This window comes from Pongo abelii, chromosome 6, assembly GCF_028885655.2.
Source record: "Pongo abelii isolate AG06213 chromosome 6, NHGRI_mPonAbe1-v2.0_pri, whole genome shotgun sequence".
NCBI classification, from domain to species: Eukaryota; Metazoa; Chordata; class Mammalia; order Primates; family Hominidae; genus Pongo; species Pongo abelii.
The window spans coordinates 41,182,234-41,204,062 of record NC_071991.2 but is presented as its reverse complement, the minus strand read 5'-3'; the positions used below and the strand labels follow the sequence as shown (position 1 = coordinate 41,204,062).

The window sequence follows — 21,829 nt, the reverse complement described above, 5'->3', positions numbered from 1 at the left end:
CTCTCCCTTTTGGAAGGCAGGAGGAAGAGACCTCAGGCACAGGGACGGTCCACACACCCAGTTCCTGACACATTGCCTCTGTTGCGCTGTGCAAGGCCTCGCTCTCAGACTTATTTATATTTTATTCATTTTCTCTCCATCCCCATTCTCACCCTGCCAAAGCCAACTATTCTAATGAATTAAGTGGTTTTCCTTTTTTATTTGTGTATGTTCATGAAAAATTTTGTTTTTGTGCAAATACCTTCTAAATTTATATACAGTAGGCTGGGTGCTGTGGCGCACGCCTGTAATCCCAACACTTTGGGAGGCCGAGGCGGGCGGATCATCTGAGGTCAGGAGTTTGAGACCAGCCTAGCCAACATGGCGAAACCCCATCTCTACTAAAAATACAAAAATTAGGCATAGTGGCACATGCCTGTAATCCCAGCTACTCGGGAGGCTGAGGCAGTAGAATCATTTGAACCCAGGAGGCAGAGGTTGCAGTGAGCCAAGATTGTGCCATTGCACTCCAGCCTGGGCTACAGAGAAAGACTCTGCCTCAAAAAAAAAAAAAAAATTGTATGCAGTAAAACTGCCTCTTTTTTTTTTGGTGTAGAGGTTTACTCATTAAAACGCATATGTGTAACCATCACCCCAGGATGTCAGGATGCAGAACCTCACCCCAAAACATTCTTTTCTGTTGCCCCTTTATAGTCACAACTTCCCCTTGCTACTGACCCCTGGCAACATATATCACCTCCTGTGTGATATACTTCTTTTTTTTTCCTGAAACAGTCTCACCCTTGTCACCCAGGCTGGAGTGCAGTGGTGTGATCTCAGCTCACTGCAACCTCTGCCTCCCGTTTCAAGCAATTCTTCAGCCGCAGCCTCCCATGTAGCTGGGATTATAGGAGTGGGCCACCACACCCAGATAATTTTAGTAGAGACAGAGTTTTGCCATGTTGGCCAGGCTGGTCTTGAACTCCTGACTTCAAGTGACCCAAATGCGTCTCGACCTCCCAAAGTGCTGGGATTACAGGCATGAGCCACGGTGCCCAGCCTGATATATTTTTAATGTACACAATTGTATTTTATATCATTTATATCTCATTCTCCATTTTTCTGCATGTTCAACATATATAGTTAATCTGCTACACAGCAGCCCGGAATGTGCATCCATTTAGTCCTAACAAAAGGCCTAGGAACAAGATGCTATTATTACCCATTTTGTAGATGAGGAAAATGAGCAATAAGTCAATTGCTGTAAGTCACAGGGGGTTAAGGAGCATAACGGAGATCTAAGCCTTGATGTTTTTGACCCATGAATGCCTTTGCTCTTGTCTATATCCAGCTAATCCCATCCATCCAGTTCAAATGTCCTTTGTACTGCACGAACAGTTTTCTCAAGAGTCCTCTCTCGGGAAGTCATACCTCCCTCTTATGAATTTCCATTGCGCTTTATGTATCTTTTGTTACCTTCCCCTCCCGCTTTGACTGTAGCTGTCAGGGTGCCTCGCTCATCTTAGCATCCCCATGGCATCAGACTTGATGCCTCATGCATAGCTTATCTTCACTAATTATCAGTTGACTAAATGATAGGATGATTCAGAGACTGTTAAGTAATCTTCTAATGCAATCCAGAGCTTGGAAGGGTCCGTGAAAATGTAGAGGAAAGAAATCGTATGATAGAAATTTTCAAGCAAAACTAGTTGTGGCCCAGAGGCTGGCTGGAGGGAGAAAGACAGAAGCAGGACCATCGGCCACAGTCGGCCTTTGATCCCAGGATGTTTGTTGAATGCAGGAATGACTCCAAGCATTTAAAGCTGGGGGCTGCCAGGATTCCTAGAGCTACTGACTTTTGCCCAGAAGTTCAGAGGACAGCCCATCAGGAAGGGTGGATAATTGGAGTTTAGCACACAGCGTGAAGATCCAGGGTGCGGTGGGAAAGCCAGGTTGAAATGCCTTGGGAATGCGGCTTGGAAGAGAGGATGGCCCACAGCCCAGGATGGTAGGGTCTTTGGCATAGAGGTGGTCATGGAAACCCTGAGAATGAGGGACCCTCATACTCTGGGGATATGGGGGAGAGAGAAAAATAGAGGGATGAAGATTGAGCTTTGGGAAATATGCACATCTTGGGCAAAATTAAGAAAGAAAGTGAAATGTGAAAAGAAAACCTCAGTAGCATGAGGTGAGAGAAGAAAGGAAGGAGTGAGTTTGAAGAAGGTCCAGGTAAGGGTCGCCCATGTCTGAAGTCCAGGAGCATGTGGCTGAGAAGAAGCCCTTGAATGTGATGAGAAGGTCTTGGATGACCCATGGTGAAGCAGGGAGGTGTGGGAGTGAAAATCAATTGCAGCAGGGCCAGGAGGGGTGAGAGGAGTCTGGGGCACTTGGGGTCATTGGACGGGGCAGGGGCAGGGGCAGCAGAGGACTCTGAGCACTGTAGAGGGAACTCCAGGAAGGGAAGTGGGAGTGAGCCAAGGTGCTATACACTGCAGAGTTCTCACCTTCTTGGAGCAGCCCTCTGATATTTATGTCTGTTTTCAGTGATGGTTTATATTTTAGATAATGAATACATTTGTGTGATTCTAAACTTTAAAGAAGAAAAAAAGAAAAAAAAAATTTTCTATGAGAAGCCTTCTTCCCTCCTAGCCCTGTTTCCCAGCCACTCTGTTTTTCTTGCTCCCAGCAAGAGCATGTCACCAGTTTCAGTGTTACAGGTTTCTGGGCTGTCCTTTCAAAGAGATTCTAAACATAGACAGTATTTTTTCCTTTGGCTACCACCCCTCCTGTTACTACACAGACTGTAGCACACAGCGTACACTAGCCTGTCCTTTGCTTCTTTCACCCGATAATCTATCTTGGAGACCAGTCCCTTTCAATACATAAAGGGCTTCCTTGTTCTTTTATTTTTATATAGCCGTGTAATACTCTATTTCACGAGTCTATCATAACTTTCATAGCCAGCCTGTTATTAATGACGTATAGATTATTTCCATCTTTTGCTTGTTATAAGTAAGGCTGCAGTAAGCCTAAGTCACTTGACTTGTGTAGCTCTATAGGACACATTATCTTACAGTTGGATTTACCAGAACAAAGAGCATTTGCATTTTAATTTGTAATAAATATTTCCAAGTTGCTCTCCATAAATTAGGTTCTTCTCTCCCTCCTGCAACATATGAACATACCTGTTTTCCCAGGCCAACCAATGTGTTATCAAACTTTTTTTTAATTCTTGCAAATAGTGGATGAAAACGACTAGCTTGTTCTGTCCAACTGCCTGGACTCTCCTTCCACCTTTTCAGCACCTGCCCTCATGCCTCACCTTGAAGTTTTTCTACAGTGATTTTACATTTTCTTCTACCCTCTTTATCTCAAAAAAAATTTTTTTTCTAAGTTGGCAGAGCACATTCCTAACTCTATGAACTCCATTTTTGCATCTGGAGTGCCATACACCAGCTTCTCTGAGTCCAAGGGTCGGGGCACAAGCTCACTCTGTGACTGTGATTTGGACCTGAGTGAGGTTTTTACTCACTTTGCTGTGCTTATGTGTCCTTTTCTGCTGTCTCAAAACTGCTCCTGTTCTTTGTTCCTTAAATACCACCTCTATAGGGCTATTTGTAGTGGCATTTTCCCAAAGGTTTAGGATAGCAGAGCACAGAAGACAACTGAAAATGGAACTGTAGATGTCCTGGTTTCTGGAAGTCCATTGCTCCCTCCTCCACTGGGCATTTCTCACTGGCTTCCTTCTCTGCAGATTTCAGCCTTTTGCTAACCTGCGTGCACTTTCCCCTTTCCTCTGCCTCCTACTGGTTCCTAGCCCCAACGTTTTAGCTGCTACTACAGAGTGGTCTAGCCATCTCTGATTTGCAGTTTCCCTTCAGAACGCACCTTCAAGATCCCTCACGTAAAACGAAGAAGCTCACATTAAAAGGCCTAACAAGTGATTTTTCTCAAAAATAAAGTTCTTCCCCTAAGAGGAGCTTGACTATTAAGATACCAGTGTTTTCACTCATATCTTTTTTTTTTTTTTTTTTGAGATGGAGTGTTGCTCTGTCGCCCAGGCTGAAGTGCAGTGGTGCAATCTTGGCTCGCAGCAACCCCTGCCTCCCCAGTTCAAGCGATTCTCCTGCCTCAGGCTACCAAGTAGCTGGGGTTACAGGCACCCGCCACCACCATACCTGGCTAATTTTTTGTATTGTTAGTAGAGGCAGGGTTTCACTATGTTGGTCGGGCAAGTCTGGAAACTCCTGACCTCAAGTGATCCGCCCACCTCAGCCTCCCAGAGTGCTGGGTTTACAGACATGAGCCACTGCACTGGGCCTTTCACCCATATCTTGTCCCTGTGTGTCAGTTTTGCAAGGCAATATTCGAAACCAAATCCTAAAGCAGTTTATAATTTAGCCTGACACACTGTGCAAGCCAGGTTTTGTATGCAAGTTTGTGTGTATCATTAACTAATGAAATCTTAAAAAGCAATTTGGCTTATTTATAGATAATGGAGCTGTTTCTTAACCTTGTGGCTTTTTTTTAAGCTGGTAAAAGCATATCCTGGTTATTATCTGGAATGTAGTAATTCAGTAACCTTAAGAATGCCATAAATATTTACCTAATAAGGGGATTGCTAGTCTTCTTTTCTTGATTGAAAGAGAAACAAATATTAATATTTGATCATTAATACGGGTTTTGGCTGTACAGATTTCTCCAGAGGCTGTCTTACTGCTTTTTGGTAATTAGAAATTACCAAAAAAACAAAAAACAAAAAAACTAGACTTGTAACCCAAAAAGGACTTACTTGGTGAAATTGTCAATTGTCAGTTGGGCACTGTGGCCACTCCTTCCTATACTCTTCCGTGACTTCCAGAAGAAAAGCCAGGAACTAGGTCTCCCAGAGTCCCCTTTTATATGTGAAGTCCACTCCCAGGACTCCCAGGAAACTTGCAAGGCTGAAGAAAGAGAGGCAGTCATAGGAGACAATTCAGTCAGATGTGTGAGCCAAGGCCAGTGTATGGTTTAGCAGCAGTGGGCAGTCAGGCTCCTTGAATCACTCTTCCCAAGCTGCAGGCTGAGAGAGGCTGAGATCCTTTCCAGATGTCTTGGCTTCTGGGCAAGTTCTGGAGAATCTCTCACTTCAATATTGAATTGTATAACAACAGTACAAGGTCTAGGAGAAAAGAAATGGAAGTGTACTGTTGTCAGGTTCTTTATAGTATATGTGGAATAGTGCATAATATTACTTTAAAGTAGACTGTGGTAAGTAAAATATATAATATGAACCCCTTAACTTCTGAAAAAGAGTTATAGCTAATAGCCAACAAATGGGATAAAATGGAATCATAATAAATATTCTAATTAATCCAAAATAAGGCAGGAAAAGAGGGGAAAAAGAACAGATTGAACAAATAGCAGGATTTCTATAGAATTTGGATGGAAACCCAACCATATCGATAATCACAATGTAAATTGTCTAAACGTTTCAACTAAAAGGCAGAGATTGTTAGATTGGGTAAAAAAAAGCAAGACCTAACTATATGCTGCCTATAAGAAACTAACTATAGCTATGAAAACACATATAGATTAAATGTGAAAGGTTGGGATAAAATGTATTATGCAACACTGATCAACAGAAATTGGGAATGGATTGTTAATATCAGACAAAATAAATTATAGGGCAAAAAATATTACCAGGAATAAAAATGGTCATTTTAGAAAGATAAAGGGGTCAATTTAAAAAAAGGACATAACCATCCTAAACATGTATGTATCTAATAACAGAGTTTTGAAATATGTGGGTCAAAACTGATAGAACTGAAAGGAGAAATACACAGTTATATACAATTATATTCAGATATTTCACTACCCTCAATAATTGCTAGAGCAAGGAGACAGAAAATCAGGAAGGATATGGAAGACCTGAACGACACAATCAACCAACTTGATCTAACAGACTTATAGAACACTCCACCCAACAATAGCAGAATACACATTCTTTTCAAGTGTGCCCAGAACATTAACCAAGATAGACCACATCCCGAATCATAAAATACCTCAATAAATCTAAAAGGATTCAAATCATTTAAAGAATGTTCTCTGACCACAGTGGGATTAAATGAGAGATCAATAATAGAAAAACATTTGGCAAATCCCCAAACATTTGGAAGAAATCCTGGAAGAAGACAAGAGCAGTGGGCACAGGAAGAGGGGCAGAGTCAGTGGGAAGTGGTGACAACTGGGTACAGAGGTGAAGAAAAGGGGCAAATCTGAGATGACATTCATGTTTCTATGCTCAGAGGCATCCAAGAAGTGAGTTTAAGGGATGCATGAAGATAATTTTTTTTTTTTGAGATAGAGTCTCACTCTGTCACCCAGGCTGGAGTGCAGTGGCGCGATATTGGGTCACTGCAATCTCCACCTCCCAGGTTCAAGCAATTCTGCCTCAGCCTCCTAAGTAGCTGGGATTACAGGCACCTGCCAACATGCCCAGCTAATTTTTGTATTTTTAGTAGAGATGCGGTTTCTCCATGTTGGCCAGGCTGGTCTGGAACTCCTGACCTCAAGTGATCCACCTGCCTCAGCCTCCCAAAGTGCTGGGATTACAGGCGTGAACCACCGTGCCCAGTGCATGGAGATAAATTTTATCAGTTTTTATTATACTGAGTTGCTGTATAACTTAAAAGTCAGTTTGATTTTTCACTGTAATACTGTTCACATACAGCCTCCAGCAGTGCACTTAAATAATATTTAAGATACTGCAGTATCTTAAATGTGGAACTCAGAAGGCTGTAGTGAAGAGTCAAAGCCTGTGGATTCCAAGCTGAGTAAGGTGACCAATCATGGTTTGCCCATTTACCTCCTCTGCCAGCATCTGATGAAGAAGCTGTGCCCTCTGAATGACTCCCAGCAGTATCAGATTCACGTGTCCACTGGAGGAGGGACCCAGGGAGGGCAGAAGTACCAGGCCATGGGCTGGGTCTGGCTTAATGAGGAAAGCTCCCTCATTATTGGAGATGGGGCAGTAGAAGTAGAGAGCCAAATTGGGGGAACACTTTCTGTGGGTGCTCGGAAGGTTTTCAACCTACAGACATGGTGGAGCACCTTCAGGAACAGGTTTTGGCGAGACTGACTTCTCTCCAAGCCCCCATTTCGGGGACTGTCTCATCCCATCCTGATGCCGTGGCTTCCTGTGTGTTTTGGGCTGGCTTCCATCTTGCTCGTCGGGACCCTGCCAGGTCCTTTGTTTTGCAGTTTTCTGCTTGATGCCTACAGTGTTTTCAGACTCCACCTTGGTCCCTTGTGTTTCAGCCCGAGAGGAAGTTTGGCGTGGTGGTGGTTGGTGTTGGCCGAGCCGGCTCCGTGCGGATGAGGGACTTGCGGAATCCACACCCTTCCTCAGCGTTCCTGAACCTGATAGGCTTCGTGTCCAGGTGGCTCACACTGTCTTTGTGCTTCATAATTTGTGGAAAGCCCAGTGAGGCAGATTAGCCGCAGGACATGGAGATTTTCCAGACCCAGGGCAGGGAGAGCCATCTCCCGACTGAGAACTGTGCTTAGGGTCAGACCCACAAGATCTCAGGTTGGGATGGGTCTGGGAACTGAAGCTTGCTGGGCCTGCAGCTGGGATGCACAGTAGGTTGGCCTGGGAGACTGGAAGACAGAGGCAGGAGGGTGAGCTCAAGGCTGACAGTTAGAGAAGGGGCACAGAAAACACATGTATGGGGCTTTGGCCTGAAAGGCTTTCAGTGTGCACCAGGGAATCCTGACATAGTCATCATGACAGCCGTCCTAGGTGGTCCTGGGCTCTACATGTGATATTTCCTTCTAGGTAGTGTTATTAACCCCCCCAGTTTACAGATAAGGAGGCTGAACCACAGAAAGGTTAAGTAATCTGCCTGAGGTCACACAGCTGGAAAGTCTAAGAACTGAAGTTGAGCAGAAGTCTGTTTCCAAAGCCCATCTTTTAAACACCATGTGTTCTTTTGCCATTGGTAATTTTGAGCCTTACTTTTTTTTTTTTTTTTTTTTGAGACAGGGTCTCACTCTGTCACCCAAGCTGCAGTGCAATGGTGCAATCACAGCGCACTGCAGCCTTGACCGTCTGGGCTCAAGTGATCGTCCCACCTCATGGCTCAAGTGATCCTCCTGCCTCAGCCTCCTGAGTAGCTGGGACTACAGACACACACACCACCATGCCTGGAGAATTTTTTTTTTTTTTTTTTTTTTTTTTTGTAGAGACAGGGTCTCCCTATGTTGCCTAGACTGGTCTCAAACTCCTGGGGTCAAGTGATCCTCCTGCCTCAGCCTCCTGAGTAGCTGGGACTACAGACACACACACCACCATGCCTGGAGAATTTTTTTTTTTTTTTTTTTTTTTTTTTTTTTGTAGAGACAGGGTCTCCCTATGTTGCCTAGACTGGTCTCAAACTCCTGGGGTCAAGTGATCCTCCTGCCTCAGCCTCCTGAGTAGCTGGGACTACAGACAGACACACCACCATGCCTGGAGAATTTTTTTTTTTTTTTTTGTAGAGACAGGGTCTCCCTATGTTGCCTAGACTGGTCTCAAACTCCTGGGGTCAAGTGATCCTCCTGCCTCGGCCTCCCAAAGTGCTGAGATTATAGGTGTGAGCCAGCACACCCAGCCTCCCCCTTTTCTTTAAGGATTCATTTATCTCCAGTCAAAATCAAACTTATCACCTTGTTTCTTCTTCCCCCATGCTCAAATTTTCCACTCACCCCTGTACACACACACACACACACACACACACACGCACCACTCACCAGACTAATCCTGTATAACATCATTTGTCAATATGAATTGTGAACTAGATACAGGCACCAGACTAATCCTGTGTAACATCATTTATCCATATTAATTGTGGACTAGGTGCAGGCACTGGGCTGGGCCTGGAGACATGGTAGGGAGCAAGTTAGGCAACTCTTTTTCTAGTGCTTTAGAGACATCAGATAAATATTTACACAAAGCATAAGTAACAATTGTGATGGTCCATGCAGAAATTTTTTCATATTTTCATTCATGGGGCCATCCTCTTCCTGCCTGTCTCAAAATGTGGCCCCACTTTTAAGGATTTAAAATGGGCTTGGAGGCACCAGGGAGACCCAGAAGTGCTAGAATCTGCCCGTGGCCAGCCTTCTCCTCCCCATAAGATTCCAAGGGAGCTGCACACAAATGGGAGAGCAAAGTTAAGATCAGGCAGCACCATAACCCCCATCACACCCCTATCTGGAGCTGGGACCACACACAGCACTTGGGCGCAAGGCTGAAGTGGGACCTCTCCTTTTCCCTTAAGCCCCAGTCCTCTGCCAGTTGGCTTCCAGGATCAGCTCAGTGGGAACACCTACACTACCCAGGTTGTATGGGAGGATGGCCAGGTCACACCCCTGCATGACAGCCCTGCCAGTACTCACACTGTTTCCCTTTTCACATACCCTTCCCCTCCTGACCTACCTGCTAAGTTCTACCTCCTCCCCAGGAAGCTTTTCTGGTATATTCCTTTCCCATCCTGAGTCTCCATCTCCTACTTCCAAGCACCACGTTTCTCCTGGTAGTCTTGTGGTGGTGGTATGTACACGTGTGTGTGTGTGTGTGTGTGTGTGTGTGTCTTCTTCTAGCTGACTGAGCTTGTTGAAAGGCGAGGATTTTAATTTGTTCTCCATGATTTCTCCTACAGCGCCTAGTACATAATAGGCAAACAATAAATATGGCTGAAATTGAGCAATTTAGTTTGGGTGGCCCCATTAGAAGAAACCTAGCATAATACTCTTTGGGAACTAAATTTCCCTGAATGCTTTCTGCCTGCTGCAGCTCAGCTGGAGCTCTGAGCGGGCTGAGGGCCTTCTGCTTGCTGGCTGTCCCACATTCCCCCATGACTGCCACCCTTAGAGGGCTACTCGCCTGCCCCAGCCGCTGCACTGGGAGGTGTACGGACTGCTGGGGCTTTGGCTCTTCGAAGACTGCAGCTCCCCCATGCTCTAGAAGAGTCAGAAGGCCTTGGGTTCCCTTCCTGCTTCTGCTCCTGGTTAGTCAAGGCTATCACTGCCTATTATGTGCTAGGCATTGGAGAAATCATGGAGAACGAATTCCTCACCTTCCAATGAGCTCAGTCAGCCAGAGGGCGGAAGACACACACACACACACACACACACACACACACACACAGACACACACACACAGACACACACACACACACAAACGTGTGCATACATACTACTGGGCTTCCTTAGCTTAGCTATAAAGTAGCTTGAAGTCACATGCCAGTTTTCACCCTAAATGTGTTAATGTATTGGATTTGGATTAGGTTTGGTAGTCACAATGTTTGGCCAAGTGCTTGGAACTGGAAGTGACCATAGAGATCACTTCTCATGAGATAAAAGTAGATTGTTCCTTTTATTTTTATGTTATTTTATTTTTGAGGAGTCTCGCTCTGTCACCCAGGCTGGAGTGCTGTGGTGCAATCTCGGCTCACTGCAAACTCCATCTCCCAGATTCAAGTGATTCTCCTGCCTCAGCCTCCCAGGTAGCTGGGATTACAGGCGCCCACCACCATGTTTGGCTAACTTTTGTATTTTTTGTAGATACAGGGTTTCACCATGTTGGCCAGGCTGGTCTTGAACTCCTAACCTCAAGTGATCCACCTGCCTCGGCCTCCCAAAGTGCTAGGATTACAGGCTTGAGCCACCGCACCCAGCTGTTTCTTTTGTTTTGGAGATGAAGTAATTCAAGACTCTCCCAGGTCATACACACTGTGAATGGTACTGTTGGCACTCAATGCCAGATCCCCTGACTTGAACCCTGAGTCTATTTTTCTCACTCCACAATGGAAAATAGCCTGGAAGTGGGAGAGAAGAAACTCATTTCTTCATTTCTGGCAGCAGATCACCAGGACCTTGTCGGGAGTAGGGGAGAAGGATGGTGCTCCTTTCTTCTGTCTACCATTGAGTTCCATTTCTCTGTTACTCTGAAATAGAAGGGAGCTCGGGAGCATTGATGGAGTCCAGCAGATTTCTTTGGAGAACGCTCTTTCCAGCCAAGAGGTGGAGGTCGCCTATATCTGCAGTGAGAGCTCCAGCCATGAGGACTACATCAGGTGGGTTTTCCACACAGGCAGTCCTTGCCTTACACAGCAGTGCAGTACTGGAAAAATGAGCAAGCAAGCTGAAACACCCTGCAAAGGAGTCAGAAGAGCCAGTGAGAAAATTACAATTGCTCTGTGACCAATCACAGAAATGTCAAAACATTAAGAAATTCTTATTGCTGGTTATAAATATATAAGGAAATGAAAAAATAGTAAAATTAATATTTAGTATGTGTAATTTGAAACATTAGAAACATTCAGAATTAAAGTGTTTTATTTCTCTGTAAAAACCCATCGAGAGTAGTTTTCAACAGTAGTGGCCTCCTTCTTCTCACCAGACAGTTTAGGATGTGGAGCTGGCATCCCTGGCGAATTATCATACTCCTTTCTCAGTTTGGATCAGCTTCCAACGTTTTCTCCTTTGTGCTTTCAATGTCATAAAATAACGGTTGAGTTCCTTTAACCCTCAGGACCTGGCAGCTAACAGGGAAGTGCCAGCTGCCTTCCTCAGTCTAGCTTCCTTCTAGGTTCCTACAGCTGCTCCCACCATGCTGTTTCCCACGGATAAGATGCTTCCTCTTTATCAGTCTAGCTCTAGAGTAGGCAAAAACACCTTTCCTTGGCTTTCCTTAACCTTTTCTGGCACTAGAGTGTATTTCCTTAAGAAAAGTGATTCTGACATAAATCCCATGCTTATAAATATTTGTACTCTTGTATCCAAAGAATGAAATCTGAACTGCGGAGCACAGAATTGTAGGTCCTTCACAGTCAGGCCCCCAGCTACTTTTCCAACGTTATTATCCTCCACGGCCTGTAGTCCACTCCCCTGCCACACTGAAATTTGCCAATTGAACAAAACCCCACAAATGCCCGAGCCCCTGCATACACTGCTCACAGTGAAATATACTCATCATGTTGCACCTGGAAAATGTCTGCTCATACTTTGAGACCCAGTTCATAGGTCCTTAGTGAAATCTTTTCAGACTGCCTCAGGCAAAGCTAGCTGCTGTGGGTTTTTTAGCCTTTATAGCTACCATGTGGTGATAGGAAATTTATTTGTTAATGTGTCTTTATTTCTCCTCCACAGTAATTGGTAAATAGTACTTAGTTGAATAAATGAATGGTTGAATATTCAAATTAACACAGAAAGTCGTCTGTCACAGGATAGTAGAAAACAATGTGGGATACAGTTCTTCCTCCATATCCCGTGGCACTGACTCCTACCCCCAGTCATGACACATTCACACACAGAAACTCTCATGCCTTTATAACATTCTGTTCTCTATTATGCAGAGCATTTTAGTGAAGCTTATTCGAAGGGTTCTTTCTCTGTATTTGTCTCGTTTACCAAAGGCAGTTCCTTAATGCTGGCAAGCACGTCCTTGTGGAATACCCCATGACACTGTCATTGGCAGCCGCTCAGGAACTGTGGGAGCTGGCTGAGCAGAAAGGTAATGTATCTTACCAAGAGTTTCTGCCTCCAGGATTTCTGTGATATCATCTTTATGCCTTTAAAACTTAACCCCATTTCAGATAGCTCCTCCTGGCTACACTGGCACTGTGGGCTCCCAACTGCCTCCTCACCCCCACACTGTAAGCACACATAGTGGAGGGCAGAAGGATGGGTGGGAATTTGCAAACTTTCAGTCAAAGCTTATCAGCTTATTTTACTCACTCTAAGGAAAAAATATGAATTAGTTTTCACCTATGCTTATGTCATGATATTATTTTGGCTTTATTCATGTGATACTTATATTGCTAAATGCTGGGATATCCTAAAAATGCTCACATAAGAGAAACTGATTGTCTTATTTGCATAGTTGGTAGTTTTTGTTGTTTCTAAACAGGAATAACCATTTGTTAAATATTTAGTATATGCTAGGAACTTGGAAACTCTGCTAAGCACTTCATATGTTATTTTGCTTAATTCTTCTAGAATCCCTTGGAGGTATATATTTTCTCTAGATGCTGTATAGAAAAACATGGCTCAAAGAAGTTAATTTGTGCCAGGTCACAAAGCTAATAACATGACTACTAAGTGGGAGGTAAAGATTTTACTCAAATCCTACTGGGCTCTTAAGTTCACATTTGTTCCCCTAAGCCATACCACCCTCCAGAAGGGAGAAATTAAGACTTTCCCAGGCCAGACACAGTGGCTCATGCCTGTCAGCCCAGCACTTTGGGAGGCCAAGGAGCTCAGGACAACCCTGGGCAACATAATGAGACCCTGTTTCTACAAAAATCTTTTAAAACTTTTTTTTTTTTTTTTTTTTTGGTGGGGTACAGAGTCTCGCTGTGTCACCCAGGCTGGAGTTCAATGGCACCATCTTAGCTCACTGCAACCTCCACCTCCTGGGTTCAAGGGATTCTCCTTCCTCAGCCTCCTGAGTAGCTGGGATTACAGGCGCCCACCACCATGCCCAGCTAATTTTTGTATTTTTAGTAGAGATGGGGTTTCACGATGTTGGACACGATGGTCTCAAACTCCTGACCTCGCGATCCACCCACCTCAGCCTCCCAAAGTGCAGGGATTACAGGCATGAGTGACCGCGCCCGGCATACAAAATTTTTAATTACAAGAAAAAAAAAAGACTCAGCTGGGCACAGTGGCTCACACCTGTAATCCCAGCACTTTGGGAGGCTCTGATGGGTAGATTATTTGAGCCCAGGAGTTTGAGACCAGCCTGGGCAACATGGTGAAACCCCATCTCTACTGAAAATACGAAAATTAGCTGGGTGTGGTGGTGCACGCCGGTAGTCCCAGCTACTTGGAAGTTCACCTGAACCTTAGGAGGTTGAGGCTGCAGTGAACCATGATCGGGCCACTGCACTCTAGTCTGGGCAACAGCGTGAGACCCTGTCTCAAAAATAAAAATTCTTTAAAAGATCTACCCAGACAAACAAAAACCAAGTGAGTTGATCACTACTAGACCTGCCCTACAGGAAATGCTAAAGGAAGTCTTTCAAGTTAAAGTGAAAACACTAGACAGCGACACAAAAATATTGCTCTCTGGTAAAGGTAAATATATAGACAAATACAGACTTCCATAGTATTGTAATGTTGACATATAAATCACTTTAGGCCAGGCACGGTAGCTCAAGCCTGTAATCCCAGGACTTGGGGAGGCCGAGGCAAGCAGATCATTTGAGGTCAGGAGTTCAAGACCATCCTGGCCAACATGGTGAAACCCCATCTCTACTAAAAATAAAAAAATTAACTGGGTGTGGTGGTGCTTGCCTGTAGTCCCAGCTACTCAGGAGGCTGAGGCAGGAGAATCACTTGAACCTGGGAGGTGGAGGTTGCAGTGAGCTAAGATGGTGCCACTGCACTCCAGCCTGGGTAACACCGTGAAACTCTATCTCTAAATAAATAAATAAATAAATATCACTTTAAATGCTGGTATAGAATTTAAAAGACAAAAAAAATACAAACTATGTTAATGGATGTATAGTATAAAAAGATGTAATTGGTAACATTAATAACAAAATGGGGGGTCAGAGATATGAAGGAGTAGAATTTTGTATGTGATTGAGTTAAGTTGTTAGTAGTTTAAAATAGATTGTGCAGTCAGGTGTGGTGGCTCATGCCTGTCATCCCAGCACTTTGGGAAGCCGAGGCTGCTGGATCACCTGAGGTCAGAATTTCAAGACGAGCCTGGGCAACATGGTGAAACTCCGTCTCTACTAATAATACAAAAATTAGCTGGGCCTGGTGGCACGTGCCTGTAATCCCAGCTACTCCAGAGGCTAAGGCACGAGAATCGCTTGAACCCAGGAGGTGGAGGTTACAGTGAGCCAAGATTGTGCCATTGCACTTTAGCCTGGGCGACAGAGTGAGACTCCATCTCAAAAATTAAATACATACATAAATAAATAATAAAATAGATTGTGCCTATAATCCCGGCACTTTGGGAGGCTGAGGCGGGCGAATCACCTGAGGTCAGGATTTCAAGACCAGCCTAGCCAACATGGTGAAACCCCATCTCTACTAAAAATACAAAAATTAGCCAGGTGTGGTGGCACGCACATGTAGTCCCAGCTACTGGGGAGGCTGAGGCAGGAGAATTGCTTGAACCCAGGAGACGGAGGTTGCAGTGAGGGAGATCGCACCACTGCACGCCAGCCTGGGCAATAGAGACTCTGCTCAAACAAAACAAAACAATACAAAACTGACAAGATGTAATGAAAGCAGTACTAAGAGAGAAGTGGATAGTTGTAAATGCTTACATTAAACAAGAAGAAAGATCTCAAATCAACATCCTAACTTTACATTTCAAGGGACTAGGAAAAGAAGAGCAAACTCAATCGAAAATTAGCAGAAAAAAGCAAGTAAAGATTAGAACATAAATAAAATAGAGAGTAGAAAAGCAATAGAAGAAAATCAACAAAACCAAGTTTTTTAAAAAAAAAATCCATAAAATTGACAGAATTTTAGCAGATTAAGAAAAAAAAGAGTTGGCCGGGTGCCGTGGCTCACGCCTGTAATCCCAGCACTTTGGGAGGCCAAGGAGGACAAATCACGAGGTCAAGAGTCCAAGACCCGCCTGGCCAAAATAGTGAAACCCCATCTCTACTAAAAATACAAAAATTAGCCAGGCATGGTGGCACGTGCCTATAGTCCCAGCTACTCGGGAGGCTGAGGCAGGATAATCACTTGAACCCGGGAGTTGGAGGTTGTGGTGAGGGGAGGTTGTGGTGAGCCGAGATTGCGCCACTGTACTCCAGCCTGGGCAACAGAGCGAGACTCTGTCTCACAAAAAAAAAGAAGAAAAGAGTAAAGACTCAAACTAAAGTCAGAAGTGAAAGAGGAGACATTACAACCGATGCTGCTGAAATAAAAAGGATTATAAGAGACTACAGTGAACACTTATACAATTGTTATACTCCAACAATTGGATAATCTAGAAAGGGATAAATACCTAGTAGCATATAACCTACTAAGACTGAATCATGAAGAAACAAAAATCTGAACGGATTTATAACTAGTAAGGAGATTGAACCAGTAATTAAACACCTCCCAATAAAGAAAAGCCTAAAGCCAGATGGCTTCACTGGAGAATTCTACCAAGTGTTTCAGTCTCTTCAAAAAGTGGTCCCAGGAAAACAGGATATCCACATGCAAAAGAATGAAGTTGGACACTTACCTTACACCATATAAAAAATTCACTCAAATGGATTAAAGAACTAAATTTAAGACCTAAAACTGTAATATTGTTAGAAGAAAACATGGGAAAGCATCATGACATTGGATTTGGCAATAATGTCTTACATACAACATCAAAAACACAGGCAAAAGAAGCAAAAACAGACAAATAGACTAATCAAACTTAAAACCTTCTGCGCCTCAAAGGAAGCAATCAACCGAGTGAAAAAACAGTCTATGTAATGGGTGAAGATATCTGCAAATCTTATCTTTGATAAGAGATCAATATCCAGAATGTCTAAAGAACTCTACAACTCAACAACAACAAACCAACCAAATAAACTGATTTTAAAATGGGCAAAGGACCTGGATAGACATTTTTCTGAAAAAGTTATACAGACAGCAAACAATCATATGAAAAGATGCTCAATACTACTATCCTTATAGAAATGCAAATCAAATCCACAACCACCGTCAGTAACCACCAGCATCAGTCAGCAGCCATCAACATGGAAGCGAGACCTTCCTCCAGCAAAAAGATGGAGGATCAGATGGTAGCATTTTTTGTTTGTTTGTTTTTGGTTTTTTAAGACAGTCTCGCCCTGTTACCTAGGCTTGAACGCAGTGGTGCAATCTCGGTTCACTGCAACCTCCACCTCCTGGGTTCAAGTGATTCTTGTGCCTCAGCCACCTGAGTAGCTAGGATTATAGGTGCACACCACTACACACAGCTAATTTTTGTATTTTTAGCAGAGATGGGGTTTCGCCATGTTGGCCAGGCTGGTCTCGAACTCCTGGCCTCAAGTGATCCGCCCGCCTGAGCCTCCCAAAGTGCTGGAATTACAGGCATGGGCCACTGTGCCCAGCTAAATAACATATTTTTAAATTAAGGTACGTACATTGTTTTCCTAAACATAGTGTTATCACATACTTAACAAACTACAATATAGTATAAACATAACTTGTATATGCACCGGGAAACTAAAATATTCATGTGACTCCCTTTATTGCAATATTCACTTTATTGTGGTGGTCTGGAATGAAACGTGCAGGATCTCTGAGGTATGCATGTAACCACATACAACCATCAAAATCTGGAAATTGGCATTGGTACATTACAATAATCTAATCCTCAAACCTCATTCAAATTTCACCAGTTGTCCCAATAACATTCTTTATGGCAAAATGACTGAGTTCAAAATCATGTATTATCTTTTATTGACATGTCACTTTTAGTGTCCTTCATTCTGGACAGTTCCTCCATCTTTTCTTGACAATTATGAATATTACAGTTAGTTACTGTATAAAATGTCCCTAAATTTGAATATATCTGATGTTTCTTCATGATTAGATTTGGGGTATGCATCTTTCACAGAAATATTACGGAAGTGGCCAGGCATGGTGGCTCACACCTGTAAGTAATCCTAGCACTTTGGGAGGCCAAGGCAGGCAGATTACTTGAGGTCAGGAGTTCAAAACCAGCCTGGCCTACATTGTGAAACCCCGTCTCTACTAAAAATATCAAAAAAATTAGCCAGGCATGATGTGGGCACCTGTAATTCCAGCTACTCGGGAGGCTGAGGCAGGAGAATTTCTTGAACCCGGAAGGCACAGGTTGCAGTGCGCCGAGATCGCACCACTGTACTCCAGCCTGGGTGACAGAGCAAGACTCCATCTCACAAAAAAAAAAAAATGAAACGATGCTGTTTTTCACATTGTATTCTGTCAGGTAACATCCAATATCAGTTCATCTAATTACTAATGATATCACTTCATTAGGTGGTGTCTGACGGGCTTCTCCATTGAAAGTTACTTTTTTTCCCTTTGTAATCAGTGATGATTTTGTGAGAAGGTAGTTTATAACTAGTTAAATATCCATTCTTATCACACTTTCTGATATTCATTTATTATTTTATATCAGTAGGAACTCATAGCTTTGTTTTTCTATCCAGTGCTGTTGTTACTTTTTATTATTCATATTGATGTCCACATGGTTCCAAATTTGCTCAGTGGGGAACCTCTTCCTGCCAGCTCCCTTGTCATTTTGTTATGTTTCCATTATTCTTTGAATTCTTGCTTTCTGGCACAAAGTGGTTAAGGCTCATCTTGTACTTTCTCTGCCTCAGCCTTGGAATTAGTCAATTCTCCAATGGCTAATAACGTTTGATGACAAGATTTGGACACTGGGTGTGCTTATGGCTTTGGGCTATCTCTGCAAGCCCTTTCAGTGAACAGACCTGGGAATATATGGATACGGATGTGTGTGTGTACTGTGGTTACCATGTGTGTTTATCACAATCAGGCATTGAGTGAACGACAGGAAAACAACCAAAGACACAGTTGGAAAATACATAGTTTCTTTAATAACCATGGATGTGGAAACACAGAGACTGTTACATAATGCTGGGGAAAATACAACATGTTCCCCAGAGTTTCATGGTGGGATGGGGGGCAGTGGGCGAAACTACCTGTGAGGAGAAAAGCTTCTACTTGTTGCAAAGCATTTTGTGCCATTTAGTTGTTGCAAAGCCATTTTGTGCCAGAAAGCTTCTACTTATCACAAGAAGTTCCTTTTGCCACGTTCACGTCTTAGAGTGGGTGGGAAGGACCCCATCCTCCCACACACCTGACATTTCTGGAGACTCCTGCGACAGACATCCTCCTTGCTCCTGAGGTGCAGGTCAAGCCCAGAGCATTTGGCAGTATTTGCTGTGAAGCTGAGTTAGACAAAGGCAACTGTCCCAGGAGCATCTCCCACTGACCCAGATTTCTGTCTGTTTCAGTGAAACTGTAGATCATAACCACACTTTGTACTTAATCACAAAATAGTTCTGGTGTTTTAGGAAGCTTCTGGCCTAGAAATGAAAAAATTTTTGTAGAGTGAAAAAATTTTTATATAGCAAAAAAAAAAATTGTTAACAGCTTTCTTTTATAATCCAAAATTTATTTTATTTTATTTTATTTTTATTTTTTGAGACGGGCTGGAGTGCAGTGGTACTATCTTGGCTCACTGCAACCTCCACCTCCCAGGTTCAAGTGATCTTCCCAGCTCAGCCTCCCAAGTAGCTGGGACCACAGGTGCATGCCACCACACCTAGCTAATATTTTGTATTTTTTGTAGAGGCCAGGTTTTGCCATGTTGCCCAGGCTGGTCTCAAACTCCTGAGCTTAGGCGATCCACTTGCCTTGGCCCCCCAAAGCGCTGGGATTATAGGCATGAGCCACCATGCCTGGCCATGTTCTTACTCTGTTAGATTTTTATGCTGCACTGCCTCCTCCTGTCTAGAACAGTAGCTAACTGTCTCCTGGCCCACAGATGCATCCCTGATCTCATCTTGCCTTTGGACACAGGTAGATACCATCTTGTTCTCTTAGATTTTAATTTCATTTCTCAGGTTTTCATTTCATTCATTTCTCTTTTTTTCTTGTTCTTTTTGAAATGGAGTCTCACTCTGTCACCCAGGCTGGAGTGCAGTGATGCACTCTTGGCCCACTGCAATTTCTGCCTCCCAGGTTCTAGTGATTCTCCTGCCTAAGCCTCCCAAGAAGGTGGGCTTACAGGTGCCCACCACCACACATGGGTAATTTTTGTATTTTTAGTAGAGGTGGGGTTTCACCATGTTGGCCAGGCTGGTCTGGAACTCCTGACCTCAGGTGATCTGCCAGCCTCGGCCTCCCAAAGTGCTGGGATTACAGGCATGAGCCACCGTGCCTGGCCTTCATTTCATTCATTTCTGTTGTAGGCTTAGAAGTAGCAGCTTCTTCAGCTGGGGTGGGTGACAGTGGTAGGGAGGCCATCCTGGCCGTGTGCCCAGGGCAGTTATGAGTGCTTCATGTCCTGTGTTAGGGGATGACAAAGTACCCTCCAGGATGCACACCTAGACACAACTGACAACTGCCCTTTTTATTCCATTTTTGTCATTACAGGAAAAGTCTTGCACGAGGAGCATGTTGAACTCTTGATGGAGGAATTCGCATTCCTGAAAAAAGAAGTGGTGGGGAAAGACCTGCTGAAAGGGTCGCTCCTCTTCACAGGTCAGTGCTACATGGGATCACAGGTCATATGTGAGGTCCAAAGACCAGCCAGATTCTTTCCTGGCTCTCTGGGACGGGAGTTTGTATTCATTTCTGCTCAAGACTCTCTGACTCAGGGCCAACTTAATTTTCCCAGATGGGATTTAATTCCTTGGTGGCCCTTGGGTAAAGAGTATATTAGAAATCTCAAGCATATTTATGCTCTATCCCAATCTTAACTAGTTGGAGATTATTTTTCAACAGGAAATTGTACAGTAAAACTCTTTTAAAAGGACTGAGAGATAGGTGCTTGGAGAGGAGAACATTTTTGTACTTCCTTGCAAAGCAAATATAATATGAAGAGCTCCCTTCCTCCTCTAGCAAGTTACAAGGACATTGGCAGCAACCACAGTATTTATTTATTTATTTATTTATTTATGAGCCAAGGTCTTACTCTGTTGCCCAGGCTGGAGTGCAGTGGTGCAATCATAGCTCACTGTATCCTCAAGCTCCCAGGCTCAAGCAGTCCTCCCACCTCAGCCTTCCAAGTAGCTGGAAACACAGATGTGCGCCACAATACCCAGCTAATTTTAAAATTTTTGTAAACGGTGTCCCCCTATGTTGCCCAGCCTTGTCTCAAACTCCTGGGCTCAAGTGATCCGCCTGTCTTGGCCTCCAAAGTGCTGGGATTACAGGCATGAGCCACCGTGCCCAGCTGACCACAGTATCTGATCTGCTGTATTTGTAGCTGTTTACTTGATGTTGGTCACTCTTTGAGCAGCTCCATTAGCAATAGGAAATGGGCATGCAGGAAGCTCCTGCTCTTGTGGCCACTTTTGGATGGGCTCCTTCTCTGGCTATATCGTTGAGCACCTGGGCCACCATTCCTGAGGGCTTTCATTACAGAAAGGAGACCCTGACATGACCTGGCACTTTTGCATGGTAAAGCCACTGATACATAGTAGAACCTCATTTCAAAATCTGTCTTCATCCTTGAAAATGGTAATATAATGAGAGTACAAACCATTAATTTGTACAAGAAACTGTGTTAAGTATGTGATGTGCATTAATCCATATGACAATCCTATAAAGTGGTATTCACTACCCCCATTAGACAGATAAACTGAAGTTCAGAGACATGAGTGGCTTCACAGAGGTAACATAGTGGTCATGAGACAGAGCTGGATTGGAGCTCAGCTCTCTAAGTGGCTGGAACTGTTGTGGGTGGCTGCTTAGTATTCTGTCCAAAGAACTAGGCTGGGCATAGTGGCTCACGCCTGTAATTCCAACACTTGGGGAAGCTGAGGCGGGTGGATCACCTGAGGTCAGGAGTTCAAGACCAGTCTGGCCAACATGGTGAAACACCGTCTCTACTAAAAGAAAAATTACAAAAATTAGTCGGGCATGGTGGCACGCACCTGTAATCTCAGCTACTTGAAAGGCTGAGGCAAGAAAATCACTTTAACCCAGGAGGCAGAGGTTGTAGTGAGCCGAGATCGCACCACTGCACAGCCTAGGTGACAATGAGACTCTGTCTCAAAAACAAAAAACAAACAAACAAGAACTAGAGCAGACAGTAACCAGCCCTGGGGAAGTCTTTTTGTTT

The 21,829-nt window shown here is 43.8% G+C and overlaps 1 protein-coding gene across 6 annotated transcripts in view; it reads left to right on the top strand.

Annotated features, from left to right (window-relative positions):
* Window positions 1-21,829, top strand: part of BLVRA (biliverdin reductase A) — a 50,447-nt gene that overhangs the window by 23,456 nt on the left and 5,162 nt on the right. For all 6 annotated transcript variants that reach the window (XM_054559266.2, XM_002818016.4, XM_054559264.2 and 3 more), the window contains 4 exons: window positions 7,279-7,400; window positions 10,959-11,078; window positions 12,420-12,517; window positions 20,137-20,244. In XM_054559266.2, coding sequence (XP_054415241.1) covers window positions 7,279-7,400; window positions 10,959-11,078; window positions 12,420-12,517; window positions 20,137-20,244 — 448 coding nt within the window. The remainder of the gene's footprint in view (window positions 1-7,278; window positions 7,401-10,958; window positions 11,079-12,419; window positions 12,518-20,136; window positions 20,245-21,829) is intronic.